General features: G+C 34.5%; 1 protein-coding gene across 1 annotated transcript; it reads left to right on the plus strand.

The window, feature by feature from the left end:
* The first annotated feature begins 2754 nt into the window (after positions 1-2754).
* LOC129278616 (V-type proton ATPase subunit d 1-like) lies at positions 2755-13945 on the plus strand. The gene is made up of 7 exons (XM_064094975.1): positions 2755-2958; positions 7168-7339; positions 7744-7922; positions 8621-8778; positions 9698-9874; positions 10560-10637; positions 11109-13945. The coding sequence occupies exons 1-7, from the start codon at positions 2838-2840 to the stop codon at positions 11268-11270; spliced, it is 1047 nt and encodes a 348-aa protein (XP_063951045.1). The 5' UTR covers positions 2755-2837; the 3' UTR covers positions 11271-13945.
* Positions 13946-23446: the final 9501 nt, after the last annotated feature.

The raw sequence follows: 23446 nt of genomic DNA on the forward strand, positions 1-23446 counted from the left end.
ACAATTGATGCGAGTGCGAAGCGCAAGTGGGAAAAAATGAGATTTAAGCCTAAAATGGGATGCTCTTTCATGTTTTGTAAATCATAAAAAGGATGGATAATTGGGAATCTTCCTATATACATTAATAATGCGAAGGCGAAGTACGAGCAGAAAATTTGATATTTTGATCTGAAACTGGATATATAATTTAAAAGCACGTTTTAAACAAAGAACAAGTTGCCTATCTCAATAAACATGCGTGCGCGTGTTTTAGATCTAGACCTAATATCTGGCCATTCTGAATACATTGTTTTATTATGAAAATCAAAAATGCAAGCGCGAAGCACGAGCTGAAAACATTTGATATACCGATCTGAAAAACAGTCGATTCAAGCACAGCTCAGGCACTGTGTAGGAAAATTGTGATTTGTGAAGTCGATATGGACAGCGTTAAAAAAATAATGATGCAAGAGTGAAGCGCGAGCAGATTTTTTTATTATTTTTTACCTATATAGGACCCGGATATTCTAAGGAAATTTTGTCATCATATGAAAATGATAGCCATCTTGATTATCTTCCTATTGGCGAGAAGAAATTTGTCGATATTCGGATCTGGAAATGGGACAATTCAATTATTAGGAATTCATGAAAATGTTATTATCTTTTTTTATTAATCTAATAAGCCTAATGAGAGAGCGAAATTTGTTAACATTAACGCCTGAAAACTGGTAAATTTAATCATTTTTGTAATTGTAAATAGGATGCACAGGTAAATACATAAATACGATTTTTTTTTTATAACTGACATTAAAAGGGGATTTTATGGAAATATATCTCACCAATCAAAACTGGGCGTTGTGGCGTGCGCCTGTAATCCAAGCTATGTGCGGAATTTACAAATTGATGCAGAAGTTCGAGCCCTGGTCACGTCTTGCGGATGGTGACGTTAAAGGTCGATCCCAGACGTAAATAATCATATCTGATTGATACACGTCTGACAAAACTCAAATACACACACACGCGAGCACGCAGCGTTAACTGATATATACGTTTTGACAATCACACCTGAAAAGGGATATTTTGAGAACTTCATGGAATACACGAAGAGAATGAATAATTGACAAATCAAATAATGCAAGCGCGCAGCGCGAGCCATTTAGTAGGTCCCTGATTAAACGGACATTACGGAGCACTTTTTTTAAAATCAATTTGTAAATCAAACAAAATAATGAAAGCTCGATGTCCGAGCTGAAATATGCTTTAATTGTATATTGAGTTCAAAACTTGATATTTCAAATTCCATATCAGCCTATCGAGTATGATTATGAATCTCGTAGAACAGGTAATGCGAGTCCGAAAATTGTATGTGCACATGAAAGATTTTTTAACAAATATTTCCAAGTCTTCCCTTCGCCTTAATTGCATCTACTCGTCTTCGTCCTCTTGTTTTTCCTCTCCTCCCCCCCCCCCCTCTTTTTAGTATCCCCTTTCTGCCCCCCTTTTTTTTGCTCCGCCAATGGGGGGGGGGATCCGCCTGTGCAAGAGGGTGCAGTGATGAACCACGGTGCAAATTGAACATTTTAACGTCAGATCTTCTTATATGCACCTTTTAGGTTGCAAACGAACATTCATTATTGCAAATGCATTTTTGCACCTTTTTTAGTTTCCATAATTAAGGGTGCAAGATTACACCCAAAATGTTGGTGGTCTACTTACTAATCAAATCAGGTGTACACTTTTTTGTAATAATGAAAACTCGAGCAGAATCATTTTTGCATATTGACTTGAAAACTAGTTTAACAATATTAACCTCTTGAGTCTTGCAAGGCGGGCAAAGCGTGAGCGAATAAGTTTTATGACCTGAAAGTTTGTACACTTTGCACGTACTTTTTCCTTCCCCTTCATTCACTTTTATTTCCCCTCTTATCTTTCTTTATATCCTCTTCTCATCTCCTTAATTTTTGTAAAACACTTTTTGTTTTCATTTTTTTTGCACCGCCAATATGGGGGGGGGGGGGGGGCTTGGATCCGCCTATGAATTTGAATTATTTGGGCTGGTATAATTTGGCAAAAATTGTTATGAGAAATAAAACCTCAAAATCTGAAGAAAAAATCTGAATCAAAATATCTATTTGAAAAAAAAAAAGAAAATGAAATTGGCTAAATGAGTAGGCTGCAACTCTCATAACGATTTTTAAGATTTCTAAGAATATTTCGCTTTATTTTGGCGCTTGATTCCAAACAAAATGCAACGTCCCCCCCCCCCCCCCCCATGATCCTCCTCTGATAAATAATTTGTGGCTTTAAACACTCATAAGTGCATTAACTGGTGATTCACAATATACCCAAATTTTTAAAGGGCCGATCAAGAGCATCAATTGTGTCGATCACGGGCCGGGGGGTGAGGAATATTCGCATATATTTCAATTATTGGAGACTGGCCTAGTGTTATCATTCCCCTTAGTAATAGTAATGTCCATGGTGCCCCATGGTGAATGAAACCGGTGAATGAAACAATTCCTTTCATATATTTCAGGAAAAAATTACCCCTTCTACAAGCAAGCGCACGGATTGTTACCATTTATTTGATCACACTTTTGTATTTTTTTCATTTTTTTTCTTCATTTATATATATATATATATTTTTTGTTTAAAAAAATGAGCTGAAACACTGCATGTCAGAACTTCAGTTATTTCATATTTAGCACAAAAGGAAAACGCAGGCCCGTGATATCGATAACATTAAAAGATATCGATTAATATTGTCAGCGGATAGATTATCTGATCTGATCTGGGATCGGGAACTGAAGCAAAGAAGAGCGTATTTTGACCAAAATATTTATCCAAATCTTGATGAAATGAATGACGCAACATTCAATATAGATGGCGGGTATCTTGAAGGACTTGTAAGAGGATTCAAGGGTGGGATCCTCAGACAACCAGATTATCTGAATCTTGTGCAGTGTGAAATCTTGGAAGGTATGGAATACGATCTCATTCATTTTAATCTGTTCTTGCAATCGGCTGCTGCCCAGCTCTACATGTATTGACCCGTACCCGGCCGGGGGCCGGGCCGGCTTGGAACGTAGGCGCGATCGATCGGTTGACGGACTGGTCAGTGCAGTGCAGCATGCGCATCACATCAGGTCGGAAATGGACTTCTGTACTATATTAGTATATAGCCTAGGTTTTCCGATCTTTACTTCTGGTAAAAAAAAAAAAATGAATCGTAAAATATGCATCGGCCGATAGATATCATGAAATATAATTCATGTTTATTGCCTGATGCAAGTATTTAACGATTTTTAAATAATTACTGAAACTAATCACTAATGTAATGATTGATATACATTGATATACATTTCTCAAGACAGCGCCTTGTTGATCAAGCGGCTGCAAACAGTGACTAATAGCTCATTATTTTTACCATGCTGTACTGCAACTAAAGGCTTGCAGTTCTCCGGTGAACGGAGGAATTCAACACAGAAGAAGAAGAAGATTGCACTGGCCACTGTATGGTAGTGGATCGTATTACCGAACACTTTTCATGAATTCAATCATATAAAACACGTTATTCTCATAAAATTCACCAAACTTTTAACATAAATACACAATTACCTACAAAATATAAATATGTGAAAATTTTGCCAATTTTTTTTTCCTTTTTACGATATTAGCTTCTAATCGGACCCCTCTTCGCACGTGAAATATTTTGGTCACTTGAAAAGGTATCGTATTACCGAACGTGTGTTTTCTATGAGAAAAGTTGACAAAACAACAAAAACACTTATGAGCTATTTTGACCATATTTTATTATAGTTAGAATATTAAGACTTTGAAAATGTGTTTTTGACAATTTTTCATCAATATCTATTCAAGTTCTCTTTGGAAGGATGTTGCAAAATTTTGAGCGTATGAATTTATTTTATGATGCGTACGATGTGCGCGTTCGGTAATACAAGGCCGGTCGGTAATACAATCACTCACTATACTTACATGTAAGTTACAACTACAAGCAAGTAAAATAATATGTCCGAACCAAATAATTTATGTATCCAAATCAAATCACAAGAAGCAGCAGACAATGTGCACCGATGAGAAAGTGAACTTCACGATGTGTGGATAGATACTCGATCGCTCGTTCTGTTTGAATTTTTGTTATTATTCTGACAAACGGAATTCAGCCTTTTCAGGGAATTTTTTTTCATATAAAAATAAATCTATGATGAAAATTATTTTTTTCATCAAGGTTAACACTTGTTGAATAAAATATTTGAGGTAACTTAAAATGATATGTAAAACTAAAAGATCAACCAGCTAGCTAACAGTAACACATGCAGCTCACAGAGGTGGATGGTGCAGCTCTTGTTTGCATGCTAGCTAGCTGGTTGATCTTATAATTTTACATCTCACTTTGATTTATCTCAAATATTTGATTCAACAAAGTGTTAATCGTAATGAGAAATATAATTTTAATCCTACATTCATTTTTATATGAAAAAACATTCCCCGAATTCTGTTTTTCAGAAAAATGATATCGAAATTCAAACAGAACGAGCGATCGAGTATCTATCCCCCACATCATGAAGTTCACTTTCTCGTCGGTGCATATCGTCTGCTGCTACTTGTGATTTGATTTGGATTTCTTCCCTTTTGATAATTTTAAAACTTTCTGGAATGGTGCATTTCTTTCTCGAAATGATGCATACAAATGTATAGACAGGAATAACCGTCGTTTCTGGGGATTTATTCAACAATTTCTGACATTTTACTGTAATCCCCATTTACCGACGGTAGGGTGTACGTGTGGGCTCGCATGTGTTCTCATTCCCTCCCTTTTGTCAATTCACAGTCCAAAGTTTGATGTAATTTTACACATCGAATTTACAATCTAAGGATGTATAACCAACAAACTTTTAAAACTTGATATTTCATTATCAAAATACTTAAAACGATATCGATGAAAAGGCATGAAAATTATACTTTACCGATGTTTAATTGGGTAGAACACGATAAAAATGGTCAAAATGGCAGCCAAACTATGAAATATTTACAAACGAACGGAGAGGGCGTCAACAATCACGAATGTGATATCGATATTGCTTTCGATATTATACGATCTGCTCCATATGCGAGCGAAACCGAAGATAAACGATACTAGTTATACTAGTTATAATCGCGATATATCGAGACATTAAAAAGTTAATAACGATAATGACGTCATTCAAGATGGCAACTTGCAAGAAAAACCTTCAGGTCAGGTGAAAATGTCAGATTTCTCAATCATCCAGAGGATTTTTTTCAATACCTCCGGCCCAAGGTATGCAATTACTTAAGTTATTTATATTTCCCTGATAATGGAAACCATGAAACTTTTAATTTTGCTTAAAAAACAGTTTTAAATCGCGATCTATAAAACGCTAGTTCACTATACGTTGGCTGTAGGTACGGGCCCCCATCCTCTTCAGTCTATGTATGGTGAGTGGAGCCAACGTAGTTCAGCGGAACAACCAAAATACAGAGACTGAAGCTTTTGGTCTAACAAATGTAGAACTTTGGTATACAAGGGGCTAGAGATTTTAATTTAATAATAATAATAATGTGACGTATAAAGCGCCAAATCCACTCTGTAGAGTGCTCAAGGCGCATAAAGAGCTAAGACTTAAATACACTGTAAAAAAGTTTTTAGAAGATTTGTGAAAGGTTCGACAGAGGTACATTTTTTTACGTCTTCAGGAAGGCTATTCCACAAAGTGGGGCATGCAAAAGCAAATGATCTTTCCCCCAAAGTTTTTGAAACTTTTTTAATAACAAGGAAGCCAGAAGTGGATGAGCGCAAAGACCTGCTTGGTCTGTAGTACTTGATAAATGGAAGACTGTATTGTGGTGCTGATCCAAGAATACTTTGAAAAACAAGCAACAAAATCTTAAAGATAATCTGATTTTTGATAGGGAGCCAGTGCAGCGAATTCAAGATGGGAGTGATATGAGAGCGTTTATTTGACAGTGACGACTTGACAGATTACTATGACAGATATAAGAAATAATTATTGATGTTCAAGATCTTATATACATGTATCCATGTACTGTATGTAGAAGAAAGAAAAACAACTCTCAGGAGATAAATCATTATGATGTATTTTGGTGGAACAAATACTAACAGATAGTTATTGTCATTAAAATTGATGTTTTTTTAAAGTTGAATATGTCGTACATGTATGCACATAAATTGCAACATTGCATGTGTTCGATGTAATGATACATTGTAAATAACGAGAGTGGCAGGTTGATATTTCTTGAGTTATTTTGTCATATAAGTTGCAACATATTTATTCTTTATTTTGGTCTCATTTTACATTAGAGCAGAGTATAATACACTATAGGCCTACACATTGAGAGCTTCATTAAATGATTAATTACAATTTGTTCAAAATTTGAAGCAAAAGTGTTGAAAAATTAAAAATGTGAGGATTGAATTTGTGCAATTTACATGAATTTGCGTATCAAATTTCCTTAATGAAATAAAGAAATCTGCAAGATTTGTAAGACATAAATGTATATGTATATTGTATGGAATAGAATTTCATGCATGAAAATTGTAAGCAAAGTACACTGTAAATGAATTTATTTATGGTATGGGCAAAGAGAAATGTATATACGGTAAATTAAAAAAATAAAGTATTTTAAATGCCATTTTAAAAATCTTTGGGAAATTTTCTCTCAGAATGATGTTCTATTTTAAGGAGAGAGGAACATATTCTTTGATATGTTACAATGTGCTGTAAGTGCACTTTTATTAGATTTAGGTGACAAGGCATGAATGCGGCAAATTCAAAATAAATGGCTGCCTGTCTGAAGCTTGGAGTCTTTCGTGTGAATTTTTTCTGTTCAATGTTTTAAAGAAAGAAGTTTTTCATAGGTCATAATGCAAATAGTGGTTGAATTATATGAACATACATCCATTCTCATGCAGGAAATTGAGTAGGAAGTGGGCCAGGTTGTGTTATTAGATCACTCTCTGGTTTGGTTCTGACTGTTTTATTATAAGATACGTGTATGTTTTTTGTTTTTGTCAGAGTTTGCATGGGGGGGTCCTAAAAATGTAGACATGTACTCTTTTAATTTCTTTGATTCTATTTATTTGATTAAATTAATATAACATTATATTTTCAATTTTTTCTCTATTAGATTTGAAACTACATCTACAGAGTACAGACTATGGTAACTTCCTCCAGAATGAGCCATCGCCACTCACAGTATCAGTCATTGATGACAAGCTGAAGGAGAAATTAGTGACCGAGTTCCAGCATATGAGAAATCATGCCGTTGAACCCATGTCAAAGTTCATGGACTTTGTCACGTAAGTAACAGGATTGTGATTGAAAAAATAAAAATACATTGAATTTTGTTTTAAAGGTTTATTTACTTAATTCACGTTCCACATTTTCTTTCTACTTAATTTACTTTCCAGTCACATTATTCTTTAGTTGTGTATAAAATTGATATTTATGTTCATAAAATAATGGCTTGGTCTTCAGAATAAAAGTGTGAAAAATGGGTCAGTTTTGACTTTTGATACCAGATGTATACTGTAAGTTTATCCTCTAATTATCTTTAAAATGTAATAAAATATGGTATTGTTCCTATATTCAAATCGATGTGATATTGTACTAAATCTACAGTGTTAAGTGGTTACTTTACATGTATGACGAATTAAACTACCGCAGTTGAAAGAATACACATATTGGTCTATGTTTCATGCAGGTATAGCTACATGATTGACAACATCATCCTGCTGATCACAGGAACACTGCATCATCGTTCCATCTCTGAACTCATTCCAAAATGCCATCCGCTAGGCAGCTTTGAGCAGATGGAAGCAGTCAATGTTGCCCAAACACCAGCTGATCTCTACAATGCCATCATCGTCGATACACCTCTTGGTGAGTACAGTTCAGGGCCTATCTTACAAGGTATTGTGATGGGTTCAAATCAAACCCAAATTGCAACAAATAATGACCAACAGTAATTTGAGCTTGCTTTGAATCGCTTTGTAACCTACTGAAGCTCTCAATCTCTTTTCTCCTACTATGTTTGAGTACTATAGCCAAAGATAAACTGCTACATACATGTAGGGCATACATGCACCAGATACATTATGAGCATTTCGACCTGTATGGACTGTTTTGAAGGGGCAGAGTTTGGGTTATTATACTTACATGTATGCCCAAGCAAAATGATGTTTATTATTTGTTTCATAAGATGGTGACATGACTCTGGGTAATTTCATAAACCATCCTCTCTCTAAACTATTCTGGTCATTACGATTTACTTATGACCACTCATCACAGAGCATATTAAATACACAAGGCAAAACAAATACCTAGTCATTTGTGCTTGCACAACAACTCACTGAATAGCAATCATATAATATAATATAATATACTTTATTTCTGTACAAATATGATACATGTACTGATGTACATCAGCCATTAGTAACATTTCTCCAAGTACGTATTTATGTGCACTTAAATCTGTGAAATATATTGCAGAACATCACAGGATATTGATGGCAAGTATGAATATGTCTTTGGACAGTCCTACATGTATATATATACTGTTTGTTTCTTTCTGTTCACAGCTCCCTTCTTCCAAGATTGTATCTCGGAGCAGGATCTGGATGAGATGAACACAGAGATCATCCGTAATACCCTGTACAAGGCCTACCTGGAGGCCTTCTACAAGCTCTGCAAGGATATTGGAGGGGCCACAGCAGACTCCATGTGTACCATCTTAGGGGTAGGTTTGACCAACAGATATCTGGGTTTGTCAAACAAAAAAAGGGGGGGAGAGACCAAAGCATTACAAAAGTTGGAGGGATTACACATGTCTAGATGACTATTAAAACAGTTTTTAAATAGTCAAAACCTTCTTAGCAATATGTATTACTAATAGATTTTTGCACTGGATGCCTTTAGCCATGTTTGGTATATCACATCTTTTGCTTATTTAGTAAAATTGCTTCACACAACAAGCCTCTAATACTGTATGATACAGCAATCTTAAACCTTTCACTTAATCTATTATAATCATTATAATCTATAGCAATTTATGAAGGTGGGGTTATTATTATTATTATTATTTATTTGACCAATATAAAAAGTACATACACATTACATTAGAATAAAAAAATTACAGTACATGAACATGCAAAGAAATGCGGGAACGGCATGTGGGTCAGGGGGCACAAAAGCGAAATCCATCACTGTTGCTCGAAGGCATGAGCCCCCACACATGCCGCTCCCAAGACAAATAAAATATATAAATACTCTTACACAAAATATTACACATTAAAAAAGGGAATACTAAAAAAAAGGTGCCAAAATAATTAATTATATAGTCTTGAGATGCATTAGAGAAAAAAAAATACCACTGCAAAATTGTAGAAATATAACATAGTAAAAAAATAACACCTCGGTGCTGAACAGTAATAAGAAAAGGGCATTCAAAATAAACTTGCTATAGAAATTGTAAATTCAAAATATATTTGGTTGGGAACAATGTCGGGTAATCCATGGTGTTTATTATAAGTAGTATGAATATGATGTTCATTTTCTAAAACTGGCCCTTTTTTCAGAGGATATTGAATTACAAAACTTCACTTAAAAAGTGTACATAAGGTTTCAAGCTTTATTTCTCCTTTTCCATTCCTGTCCAGTTTGAAGCTGACCGTAGAGCGTTCATCATCACCATCAACTCATTTGGGACAGAACTGACCCGTGAGGATCGATCCAAGCTATACCCCCGATGTGGTCAGCTTCACCCAGATGGGTTGGCAGCCCTGTCCAAGTGTGATGACTATGACCAGGTCAGAGCGGTTGCAGAAAGCTATCCAGTAAGTAAATTATGTACTTAACGTAATTCACCTAACATATTCAACTCTTTAAACTCAAGGCACTAATTGTCATTACTTTAGTCTGGCTGTCATCTAGACACACAAGTGCCAAAACCAATAGACCTTAATGCTTCCACTAGACAGGATATGAGGCAGCTAAAGCAATGTCACCAAAAAAGGAGGCAAAACTTTTGCCCCTTTGTTTAAAGAAGCTGAGGACCAATGAAAATTTTGATGTCATGAATTTAAATGTTTTTTATTTGTTTGAGCAACTACATGTATTCACAAATATCTATTTTATTTGAGAGTTGGTGTGTGTAATACATATTCATGTATGTAAAGTGGAGTGGTTTGTCATCCCGTACAGATGTGTAGATGTCTGAACAAGAGTCACGAAAGAGAAAGCAATCTTGACCCCTCCCCCCCCCCCCACCCCTCTAAAAAAAGTAAATTAATATTTCAAGATATTTTTTTCATCTTGGGAGGGCAGATGTTGGATTCACTTCCCAAGATATGGAAGGGAAACAAATGTTAAATATGACACATTAGTGATGTGTTTATCGATTTTGATATGATATTTGATTCTTTCAGTAGTATATGATTCAAGACAACACTTATATCAATGTAGATATCATATGACTGATCAATTTTCAATTGTTCATCAACATTTTCTTTTGTTTTCAAGGAGTACAAGATGCTGTTTGAAGGTGCAGGAACTAATCCAGGTGACAAGACTTTAGAGGACAAGTTCTTTGAGCATGAGGTGAATAGACACATGTCTGCTTCATTAATTTTGATTACTTTTTCCATTTGTCCATGTAATGAGTACGCCTTGCATTGCAGGGCCAAAAAAGAGGTTGCTCATTATACAATATAGTTATTTTCAAGCATCATGAAGGAAATCCCTCTTATATAGCTTTTTACTTTCTGGGGGGGGGGTACCTCAGGTGCATTCTGTTGGCAGCGTCCACTTATATAACATGAATTTACATCTTGATGAAACAAATACATGTTCATTACACATAATGTATAGGGTAAACTTGAGACATCTAAAGTTGAACACACACCTTTGTTGCAAACTGACCCTATCTGTTAAAAACAAATCCAGATTTGCAGAAAAGGTAAGAGCAAGTATCATCCTTGACCATACTATGTGCCTTTGAGGCAAAAATCTTACTACAGCTCTTGCTTAATGTACATTATCATTAATACATTTTTCTTCTCATGACTACAGGTCAGGCTAAACATCAATGCATTCCTCCAGCAGTTCCACTTTGGCGTCTTCTACGCTTACGTCAAACTCAAGGAGCAGGAGTGCAGGAACATTGTATGGATCGCAGAGTGTGTAGCGCAACGGCAGCGGGGCAAGATTGATAACTACATTCCCATCATGTAAATCATATCAGAGAGTGAATATGTAATTTATATAGTACGCAGGGTGTTCTGCAAAAACCTACCAAGTCATAGTACCAATTGGACAACTACCCTCTTCATGTGCTCACAAGCTTCTCTTAAATTTCATCAATGAAAGAATCATACAGATATCTGCTGAAAGAAAATCCTATAAAGCCAGTAGCTATTTCATAAAGAGTTATAACTATGGTAATGTGCCGTTATGGCAAGTACTATGGTAACAAGGCCAAGCAGCAAATCAATATGTTTCCATGGTAGTTAACATCATGGCAAAGTTATCAAAGTTATAAAGTCTTAATGAAATGAAACACAGATTTAGAAGAGCCGATAGATGCCCTATCATGTCTGAATGTTAGGTAGTATCCTTTTCCCGATAAATTCATTTTTAAGCATGGATGCCAAAATGTGAGATGCTTACTGTTGTGCTTTTCGTATTGACTGTCGTTCTGGTCCATGCTATATCATTGTCAAGAAAACTGTATCACCAAACAACTTTTAGAATTTTGATGATACACTGATCATATACAGAAGAAAATGAAATAGTTTTGTAAAACACCCTGCATATGAGAATATTCCATATAATTTAGATTTCATAAGTGACTCTTATGTCATGCAAACATTTACCGGTATCAGAAAATTCAATTTTTCAAATTTCACTCATACGCAATATGATGAAGAGTTTATGTTATGTTCATTGCATGTCAAAGATGTCCATTGTGTATGAAAATAAGCAATCATGTCAGTTTATAGTGGATAGATGAATATAAAAGAGAAAGATGCAATGATTAAAGTATATGCTATATATTTTATGCCATTGTATTTCTTGGTATTTATCTGAAGGGTCTTGACCGACAACAAAAACATGTAGAATACTGAAGTAGGCATTTCATGACAGAAGAAATACTCAGTTTTTACATTGTCATTGATTTGTTTTCCTGTATTTACTATTCAACTGCATTTCAACAATGTCTTGGATATTAGTCAATAGTAGTTTCGTTGTTGATAAATGTGTCCATAGCCCTAATTATATTAGGGGTGGGGGCTTCTTTGACATTTCAGGCAATGTTTCTGCAACACAGAAAGACATCGACAGTGTTTCATTTGTATATTTTTTTAGTCTTATGCATGTGTGACCATTGGCTTTCGGTTCTGAAAGGCGCGTAAGCCAGATAAATAATATGCATCATTTTCATGTGGGGCTTATTATAGGCCCCAAATGTGATATACAAATCTTTTACACTTACTATTATTTCCAGCCAAATTCCTTTGGTATGATTGTTGAATTGTTCATACTTTTGATGGACCCCCCCCCCCTTTATTCATTGTTGTACTCCAAATAATTGTATACAATAATGTATAATTGCTTCCTTAGTTCGTACAATAGGCAGCTAGTGATCCCATTGTTTCAAACAAAGTAAGGAACTGCCTACTGATCCAATTATTTCGATTTTGTTGATTATTATGATATGATATTATGATTATAATGAGTTCATGTATTTGAGTGTCCAAAGTGATGAAATATTACAGCTTAGCTTCAAAGATAATTAACAGATATTTAACTTGATTTTTCAATCTTCATTTTTAACTCACATGTGCAATTTTATGTAAGATGTAATCCAATATAAATGTGTATGTCTGCCAGCTCGTAGGGTGAAACAGAAATTTAAAAAAAAAAGAATAAAAACATTTAAATGTATAGTAAGATGTGGTAGTTACTATTTAGTTCATTTACATGTTAGTTTAAGTCAAGTTTATATACTTCATATTCTAAATATTGATACATCATGATAACATCCCCATATTTATTTTACTTCATTCTCTCTTGTCTATTGAAATTTCTGATCATCCGAAGTGAATCTTCTTCGTATAACGTGTTAGAATTCCCACAAAGTAATTTTGAATGCACAGGTCTTTATAAGATTGTGATTGGAAGCCTATTTACTTGGTTTTATCCAGATTCACAACATTTAGAGACACTCACTGCATCCTAGTGAAAAAAAAAAATTAGCCTAACAAGGACTGGTTATAAAGATCAGTTAGACTTCCTTTTCAATATGTGAATCATATTTTAGAAAGAATTATCAAGCAAAAAATGTATATTATTTTCTTATTTAAAAAAAAAAAAAAGGAATTGACTATGAAGTAAATCTTATCTGGGCTCTAAATATTCTACAGCATAATGGATTTATTCAGAGATTTTCTTCGATAACAGTTTTTCACCTCTGTGATTTCAATGACGGTCGTTAAAATATGTCGATCAATATTTTGGTGCTAGCATAGATTAACAAATGTTGCTACACCCCTACACCACATTGTAAATTTGTAAATGATTATGATATTTGGTAAGACCTTTCCTCCTTGTTTATAAACTATTGTATTATTTGGTTTAATTTTACATGTAAGTCATTTCAATAGTGACCAAACTGCTATGAAAAAAATTCAAATCAAGAAAGAAACAAAAAATAGCAAGGCTTGTATTATGTGATATATCTGTTATTGGTTATAGAGAATGGTCAGTACTTGTCAATTAAATTTGTATTGACATTTGGTACAGTTTATGGGTATACATTGAAAAAAAAGTTGTCAGATGTGTTAGGTAACTATCAGAATTATATTATATATATATTAATAAATGAATTATATATGTGATAAAAAAGTCATGTTTTGTTTGTTTTTTTAATGTATGATTCATTCGCCTCCCTACTCTTTCTCTGTTCTGTGTTTTAGGTTGGGATAAGGGTCTTCTTTCCAAGCACAAACATCCGATTCAGTTTCTGCTATGTCACTATATGTCTCTAATAAACATTATTTTTGCCAAATGTGATCCCTTACTGCATATCTGTATCAGATGAAAAATAAAGTCATGGCATCTTAATTTTTCATCTATTAAACCGATGCATCATTATGGTCAGTATTTTTTTACTCACTTAATATTTCTTTTATTTTTTCCTACAATTGCAAATCGTGATGAGATTCTCATTAAAAAATGTAGAATTCGATTGTCACCAAAATTCATTGCAATTCTCTTCTCTAGTTAATCAAATCTTAAAGAAATAAAGTGACTATTAGATATTTAATATGATAGTGTGTGACATTAGGAGCTTTCTTACTCGCATACTGATGGGGATATGGATATAAACCATTTGGTGAAAATAGTTTTAACTTGTTATCACATCCAGTTTCGATGAATTTTCAGCGATATGGGCCCCTTTTCATAAAGAATTTATAAGGACAATGCACAATTTCTGTAACAAATTTACTATCGGCCATTCAGATTAAAGGATTTCAGTAGCTTAATAACTGTTAACAAGTAACGGATCCATGGTTGTGTATATACTAGGGAGGACGGACATTGCATAGTCTACAAATACAAACATCTTAAGAGTTGATAATGAAATTAAATCACTCTTTGACAGCTCCCTCCTCCCCTATCTATCATTTAATATTAAATGTACTCGCATTATGCCGTTTACGAAGTCAAAATCATATACGGTATGTTAAAAAGGAGGCACACAAAATATGAGAGGAACTTTAGAAGCTTGGCGCCTGTTTAAGAAGACTAGTTTGTCAACAAGAAATCAGCAGAGAGAGCTAGAGTCAAGACAGGCAGAAGTGAGATCAAAATCTGAAATGGGGAATGGAATGAGTGAGGTATGTATGGCATTTTTTTGCATATATTGTCAAAATGTGTCGAGTGATATGATAGAATTGGCAATGCTGCTATATTCTGCAGATATTCGACAAGAGGATGTAAACAAAATTGGCTCTCGCCGAAAGGTCTAGGCCTACTTCAGTCCCATTAACATAAAATCATGTTTGGAATTTGTGTGTTGAGTATGATGATGCATTTTGAGTGATCCTAATCCTACATCATGTACATTACTACTACTAGCCCACTCACACGTATTGCGAGGTTAGTATGCGATTCTAACCTCGCACTACGAACGTGTTTATGCAATGGATTTTAGAGTTGTCGGTTAAAATCGCTTCATAACGCGAATAATGTTAATGTTAGCCGAAACTCATTCCGTTTAAATAATACTCACCATAGACCAAAAGCTTCAGTCTCTGTATTTTGGTTGTTCCGCTGAACTACGTTGGCTCCACTCACCATACATAGACTGAAGGGGATGGGGCCCCGTACCTACAGCCAACGTATAGTGAACTAGCGTTTTATAGATCGCGATTTAAAACTGTTTTTTAAGCAAAATTGAAAGTTTCATGGTTTCCATTATCAGGGAAATATATATAACTTAAGTAATTGCATACCTTGGGCCGGAGTTATTGAAAAAAATCCTCTGGATGATTGAGAAATCTGTCATCTAAGACATTTTCACCTGACCTGACGGTTTTTCTTGCAAGTTGCCATCTTGAATGACGTCATTGTCGTTATTAACTTAATGTCTCGAATCGATATATCGCGATTATAACTAGTACTCGTACTAGTATAACTAGTATCGTTTATCTTCGGTTTCGTTCGCATATGGAGCAGATCGTATAATATCGAAAGCAATATCGATATCACATTCGTGATTGTTGACGTTCGTTTGTAAATATTTTATAGTTTGGCTGCCATTTTGACCATTTTTATCGTGTTCAACCCAATTAAACATCGGTAAAGTATATTTTTCATGCCTTTTTCATCTATATCGTTTAAAGTATTTAAATGTTGGAATATCATCAATTAAAAGTTTGTTGTTTATACATCCTTAGATTGTAAATTCGATGTGTAAAATTACATCAAACTTTGGACTGTGAATTGACAAAAGGGAGGGAATGAGAACACATGCGAGCCCACACGTACACCCTACCGTCGGTAAATGGGGATTACAGTAAAATGTCAGAAATTGTTGAATAAATCCCCAGAAACGACGGTTATTCCTGTCTATACTCACCAGTGCTTTTTCTGGTGAAAAGCGTTCCATTTTCAACTTTTTTAATATTTTTTTTTATATATACCTAAAGCACATAAAAAGAGCAAAATCGCTTACCTCGATCGGCCTAGAAAGTGGCCTCGCCCTCGCATGTCTCTTCCACGGAAATAAAAGGAAGGTCGTTGGCGCTAATACGATTCACAACCTTAAGCCCACTTGTTCACTGCAACCACCCTGCCTGTGGGGAATCTGTACAGAGCACACACTTTCAAAAATCATTAAAATATCACTTTTGTGACCAAAATTACTTATTTCCATACAGTTGCAATTTATTTTTCATTAGTAACTTGGGAAAAAATTTTGTATTCACTAGAGCGCTCAAAAACTTGAATTTTGTGCATATTTTTTAGTACGCCCTCTATTGGTGGAAAGTAATATTGCAAAAAAAAAATCATTTTTTATCTCTATTTTCAATTAAGAAAAAAATAATTTAAAGAATCAAATTTACTTAAGGGCCAAGTTGTATGACGAATAGGTGTAATGGAAACTGTCAGTGTAAAAAATCAAGCATTTGTCCTCCAAAAAAGAGAAAATAAGCCAAACATTGCCACCCTTATTTTGCCACACATGGAGATATAACTGAGAACAAGGTTATATCATAACCTTGTTCATTGAATGAGTGCTTAAGCCAGGCTTAATTCAGCTTGTCGGTATTTTTAAAACTAGATTCTTGATTCATTGTATTCGCAATTCCCATGATTGTTTGATAAAATATAGACACTTAAAAAACATACTTTTCATATTATTTTTGCCGACGATAATACTTTTTGGAAAACATTCAGAGCGATGAAAAATTAAACACAAAAAATAGAAAATTCGACTACGTACCTTGTCGAACGCTCGACCAGTCTTTACATTTTGCCGACTTTGCGTAACGTTTTGCATCGATTTGCGTGCAAAATAGTTTTTTTTTCTAGTCTTTCCCTAGTGTCTTTGATATGAAGATAAATCGCGCACCCTCTTTTATAGCTAATTAGACGAAAAATTTGAGATAAAGAAGCAAGCTCCATATTTTGTCACCCAGAAGAAAAATCAATGCTTAAATGATGCTATGTGAGGGATATTCATCATATTATGGGGAATTGACTTCACATCGTTCGGTAAGTTTCGTAGAAGGACTTGATTTTATAAAACCTCTTCTGAAATTCGCGGGAGTTTGTTGCAATCTTGCATGCGCGTGCCTTCAATTTTCCTGTACACGGCAGCAGTATTATGCACCCATGGGTGTTACTAGCCTGGCTGTAGGCACTCGCACACATGCGAGGTTAGTATGCTATATGATGGGGTGACCATAATTTGCGTACAATTTAAAAATGATCCTGAAGTTGATTTTCAATCCAAATTTCCCACATTTCATACAAAATCAATCAAATCATTTTAAATAGGCCTACCAAACGGAATGCAGATTCCAAAGACAAAATCAAATTAGCTTGACAGAATTATAAAGTGGGCCAAGGATTTCGCTGGTATCGCGATCTAAAAATTCCTTGACAATCGACTAGTGCGGGCATGGCTGAAAAAGTGCCATAAAAAGTGTGCCCTTAACCCGTAAACTGCGACGGGCCACAATCGTGGCCGCGGGAGACAGGTCGAAAGGCCACGATCGTGGCCCTTGAGAAACCTGCTTTTTGTCCCTATTTACATGCTCTGCTATCATGTTTTTTTTTATGCAAATGACACAGTTTCTATTTGAATGATCACAGACCTGATAAATGAGAATAATATAGATGGAAGCAAACAACCGCCTCTGATTTCCTGATGGACTGCCAAAACAGTCCAAAGTGAATTTTCTCCAGATTGCGTGTTGAAATTTTCACTTCCCGGTATTTAAATTTACGTTAACAACATTGTTTGGCTTTCATATTTTGTGGATTTTATGAAAAGGCATAATTTTTTAAACTGAATCAGAGCAAATATGATTGAATAATTATTTTCAACTCTAAAATCTTTAATAATATCAAAATGACAAGGAATTTACGATTTGTATAGCTTGTTTACCTTTGTTTATATCTTGGACACTTGCGGTAGTTCAGTAAGAGCTGCAGCGTGGTTTGTGAATGAATGCACATGGAAATGGCACAGTTTCTATTTCTGGTCAATTCCAGCGTAACGGACATGACGTTCAGACAAATTTTTGTAATTCAAAGGTTTATACAGTAGAATTAGCAGTCTTTTGATAATTGTTACTGAGCTTATCAGACACATTTAAGTATCAGTTACATACACATGAAATTTCAAATCGTTTCATTGAACATTTGCGGAGAAATTGCACTCTTTGTGAGCGTAACGGACATGACACGAAATGGACGAAGCATTTTTACCTCCTATCGCTTATCAAAATTCCTGTGAATTCTTAGATTGCATGCACCTGATGTTGGTGTTAATTTAACCTTAAGATCATGCTCTATCCATAAAATGGCGTTTAACAACAGTTTTGCAGTACATTCTGTATTCATAGCTCAAAATGTAGCGTAACGGACATGACACACGAAGCGTAACGGACATGACAGTTTCGTCCACTTTTTGTAAGCGAATATAATTATTTTATTACAAGATATGGTACAAGTCTAATTGTTTACATGTTAAGGCTAGAGGTTAGAGACACACATCATAACTGGTAATCTGTAATATCTCCTATTATTTTGCAATTTGAGAGGGGGTCTTTTCATACAATATTTATAAAACAAAAAAATATTTAGAAAAATTTCTTTTACACCAGTTAACAACAGATAATGAGTATTTTCCAGTTACCACCATCCGCCACACCTAATTAAAGGAGAAAAAGTTGATAGTAAAGATTATTTTTTATTCATGGCTTACTATTTGATAATATACACTAGCGTAACGGACATGACACCCTTAACGAAGTGAACTTCATCAGCACTTCTTAGTTTCAAAATGAAAGAAATATGAATAATGAATGTAATTATGTAACAGCAAAGTACTTTTACTAACATTCTTAAGAAACATATGTAGATATCATTGGCAGGTATCATTAATTTAATAGCTATAGCGTACATGATAATTTTATATAGAATACAATGTTTATCGTACCACTACGGCACACTGAGAAGACCAAATCTCATTTTTGTGAGAAGAAAACAAAATGTACCAGACCTGTATAAATCCAAGATGAACATATTATGAAATGTATTTTATGATAAAGAATATGTACTAGTATTAATGTCAGTTTTAAGATTTAAAAAAATGATATTAAAAAGTATTTTAAAATTTAATAGCAGTACCTGGAAACCAATCTTTCATTATCGATTATGTATGAGTTAAAAGGTAATCGGAATGTTTGTAAATCGCTTCTGAGATTTTTTCATTCAAAATAAATATCTTGAGTATAATTATCCTTCCATCAAATCTTGGATGTTCTAAATCTTACGATCTTGCTTGCTGACAAATGTGGCTGTATCTAATTTCGTTGCATTGTCCGTGCTGCTTGTGTACAAATGAAGATACATCTTTCAAATCGTGATTATGGCTGACCAAGATACTATGATGACATAATTTATTGATCGCGCCTCATTCCTTTCACAGCCCCTTTGCTTTGTGATATTGCAAAGAAGTGCCACTGTAGATTCAAGGATTCATAGAGCTACATCATGCATCACAGATATCTAAATACAAACTTGTTTTTAAATGTGAGCCCGTGCCATCACTGAAGAAGTAGAGGTTGGTGAAAGTCAGATACTTTGAAGCAATATCATCAATGATCTCATGAATTCACAAGTTGGAGTTTTATCATGCTCCAAACTGTCAGTGCAAACACCTAAGATAATCAATTGTATTGTTCAAACAAGAATGATGCAGATTGTGATCTGAGTATGTTGCCAGATCTAGCTGCATCTTATCCTAATATTATGTGGCATACCGTTAATTCTCAGAAAAATATACCAGAACATGAGCTGAACTTTCATCATTCACTAACTTCTAAAAGTAGCTTGAATGACATGCAAATTCTAGGAGTTATTACATCCAGCTATCTTCAAGCAATTGAGACTGACCTCAGTCTGTGACACTGAGCCTAATATTTTGTTTTTGTGAATGATGCCTTTTGTCATATATAAGGCGTCATGTCCGTTACGCAAATTGTCATGTCCGTTACGCCATTTTTATTAAAATGAGAAGTGGTAAGGGAAAATGATTGCTACACATGGTAGGGGGTTTAATTCTAACATAGAATCTGAATCTGCAGTACCTTTAGACAAATTTCCTGTAAGCTATGAAAACTTTAAGTGAAAAACGTAACGGACATGACACTGATAATGGTAAAGAAATCGCACAAATCTGAAGACAGATTTCTCTAAAATTGATGAATGGCATAAAATTTAACGATGATTTTCTATTGACTTAAACATTAATCAACTATTCAAAAGTTAAATGAGACCTCTGGGACCTTGTTTGCTTTTAGTAGAGACAGGAAAGATGAATTGTTTAAAAATAGCCAAATTTTTTACATTTTGCAATTTACTAATCTATTTTTTTGATGATGGAAAAAACTACAAAATTTTATCAATATTGCGAATTTTCTATGAGAAATTGAGACTTCATAGATTACTTTTTGAGAAAATTTGACTGCTTAAGTGAAATCTGAAACTTCATTTTTTCTCTAAAGTGAACATTTTCCATGGAATTGCCCTTCTACCAATCACAGAGCTTGTAACTGAGACTCAGATCATAGATTGAAGCTAAAATCCCGCCTCTAGTTGGCTAAAGAACGCCAAAAGAGTAGTGAAAATTTCCGATCATCCGAAGTGAATTTTCTTCATATTACGTGTTAGAATTCCCACTTCCGGGTATTTTGAATTTATGTATACAACATTGTTTGGCGTTCTTATTTTGTGGATTTTATGAAAATCTATAACTTTTGGAGCAGATTCAAAGTAAATATGATTTATTAATAATTTGTTTAATTCCGAATCTTTCCGAATATGTTCGAAAGGCCAAAGAATCTCTGATTCGTATTGCACGTTTGTTTACATCTTGGACCCCTATGATTCAGCTAAGTTTCGCCCCAGAATTTTGATTTTCTTCACTTGTGTTGAGAAAGATTTTGTGATCGTGGCGAGTGATTTAGATGTTGATATAGACACTGACTATCAAAGTGAAGCAGGAATTGATATTGTGGACAATTTGACTCCAAATGTAAGTGACACTGGATGGGAATCTGACCGAGTGATAGCGCGATGATGACGCCAGGACTGCCGCGCTGGCGATGGTGACTTGGGGTGGTAGGGGGCTTGGCACTGTTGCTGGCCAAGAGAACAGGGTAAATCATCTGTTCTGACAATTGCCAATAAATATTGTTGTTATAAATAAATCTGTAAAATATTAGAAATGGATTGAGAAATGTACATCTTGTCCATATACAATAAAGAAGACAGAAATAATCTAGATTCTTGTCTCTTGTCTAACTCTAAGACTAAGTCTAAATTACGTTTGCGCACTTTGTTTTTTTGGTTGTGGATTACCTGTGTGTGTGTGGGTGAGGGTGTGTGTGTGTGTACCACTGTGGGTGTGAGTTGGAGTCTTTGATGGAGGATACTATTAACAACTGTACAATGCAAGAATGAACAAATATGACTTTGATTATGTACAGTTATTATTCGGTCTATATACATGCACATGTATGAATGGCAGAGAGTGGGCGTGGCCATGATGATAATTTATGCATATGAAATCATTTTGTTCTTTAAATTGCATAAAATCGAAAAATCGTCCTTCAGTCTTGAAATTACAGGAATCTTACTTAAAGGAGAATGAAACATTTGGAACAAGATAGCTTGTGTGAAAACAGAAAATCAAAGAAACAGATCAACGAAAGTTTGAGAAAAATCGGACAAATAATGAGAAAGTTATGAGCATTTGAATATTTCAATCATTAATGCTATGGAGATCCTCACACTGGCAATGAGACAAATATGTGTGATGTCACTTGTGAACAATTCTCCCCATTACTTTAGTATTTATATTTCACTTAAACTGCCTCAGATTGTATCACATCTTTCAGTAGATCATGTATTCTTTCTATAGGAGGGCATGTAATACAGATTTTTAAAGAATACATCATGGATAAAGAGTTTGTATCACCATAAGAAAAAGCAAAAAGACATTTTGGGGGTATTTTATAGTCCACCAAAGGGAAAGTTGTTCACATATGTGACATCACACATCCTTGTCGCATTGCCAATGGGAGGATCTCCATAGCATTAGTGATTGCAATATTCAAATGCTGATAACTTTCTCATTATTTGTCCGATTTTTCTCAAACTTTCTTTGTTCTTATTCTTTGATTTTTCTGTTTCGACACAAGCCTACTTGTTCCAAAGGTTTCATTCCCCTTTAATATCATATTCAATTTCTAGGCAAAAAAACCAAAAAATTATCAAGAAATGAAAAGAAAATTAAAACATATTATGCTATTATCACTAAATGGTTGGACAGACCCACCCTAAATTATTAGGAAGCGTTAACTTATAACCTTTCATATGATACCAGGATCATAATCAATCTCCTCTTGATTGATTTTTTAATGAATATTTTTGAAGATGGTGTTAAAATTACATTCAGTGTAGTAAAATAGGGTCAGCAGTGGTGGGTGCCCTACATGTAATTCTAGCACTTGATGGGTTAATTTGCACACAATTGTTTTGCAAAGCTTTAGAAAATAAATCAAACAGACAAAGGTAAGAATAGATAATTGTGTAGGATGGTTATTTTGTCATTTTCCTATTTTGCATATTTCCTTTGACTTGTGTTTTCTCCAGCTGTTTTACATTTCTGTTCCGTCTAGACTTGAGTTCATTTGCATTTCTTTTCAGCTCTGCATGCCCTTGCAGTCTGAACTTAGATTATTCAGTTGTCATTCATTCATTCAACTCTGAATTCCTTTCCTCTCATTCTCTTTTGTCATCTTCATTCCTTTTCTATTCAGGTGTTCCACTTATTCCATCACTCACCTGACTCCTTAGTTTCTACTTCCATTATTACATAATCACCAGACATCTTTGTCATCTTCATCTCATTCCTTATTGGTTTATCTTATGAATTGGGTTCTTACATTTTAGTTTGATCCTTCCATTATATTTTGTCTGATTGGTAGTTATTTCTAATTTAAATAAATTATGTAAATTGTATTTCATTCTGAGCTTTACTGAAGCAAAGTAGCCCAGAGATTAAAGAAGTGCACTACCAGACTTCTTTGGATTCTGTTCAA

Source organism: Lytechinus pictus, chromosome 2, assembly GCF_037042905.1.
Source record: "Lytechinus pictus isolate F3 Inbred chromosome 2, Lp3.0, whole genome shotgun sequence".
NCBI lineage: Eukaryota > Metazoa > Echinodermata > Echinoidea > Temnopleuroida > Toxopneustidae > Lytechinus > Lytechinus pictus.

Bases quoted from the DNA above. Each gene is read 5' to 3' on its own strand.
- LOC129278616 (XM_064094975.1), top strand. From the start codon at position 2,838: ATGAATGACGCAACATTCAATATAGATGGCGGGTATCTTGAAGGACTT. The intron at 7,340-7,743 runs GTAAGTAACAGG...TGTTTCATGCAG, and splicing joins AAGTTCATGGACTTTGTCAC to GTATAGCTACATGATTGACA. The intron at 7,923-8,620 runs GTGAGTACAGTT...TTCTGTTCACAG, and splicing joins CATCGTCGATACACCTCTTG to CTCCCTTCTTCCAAGATTGT.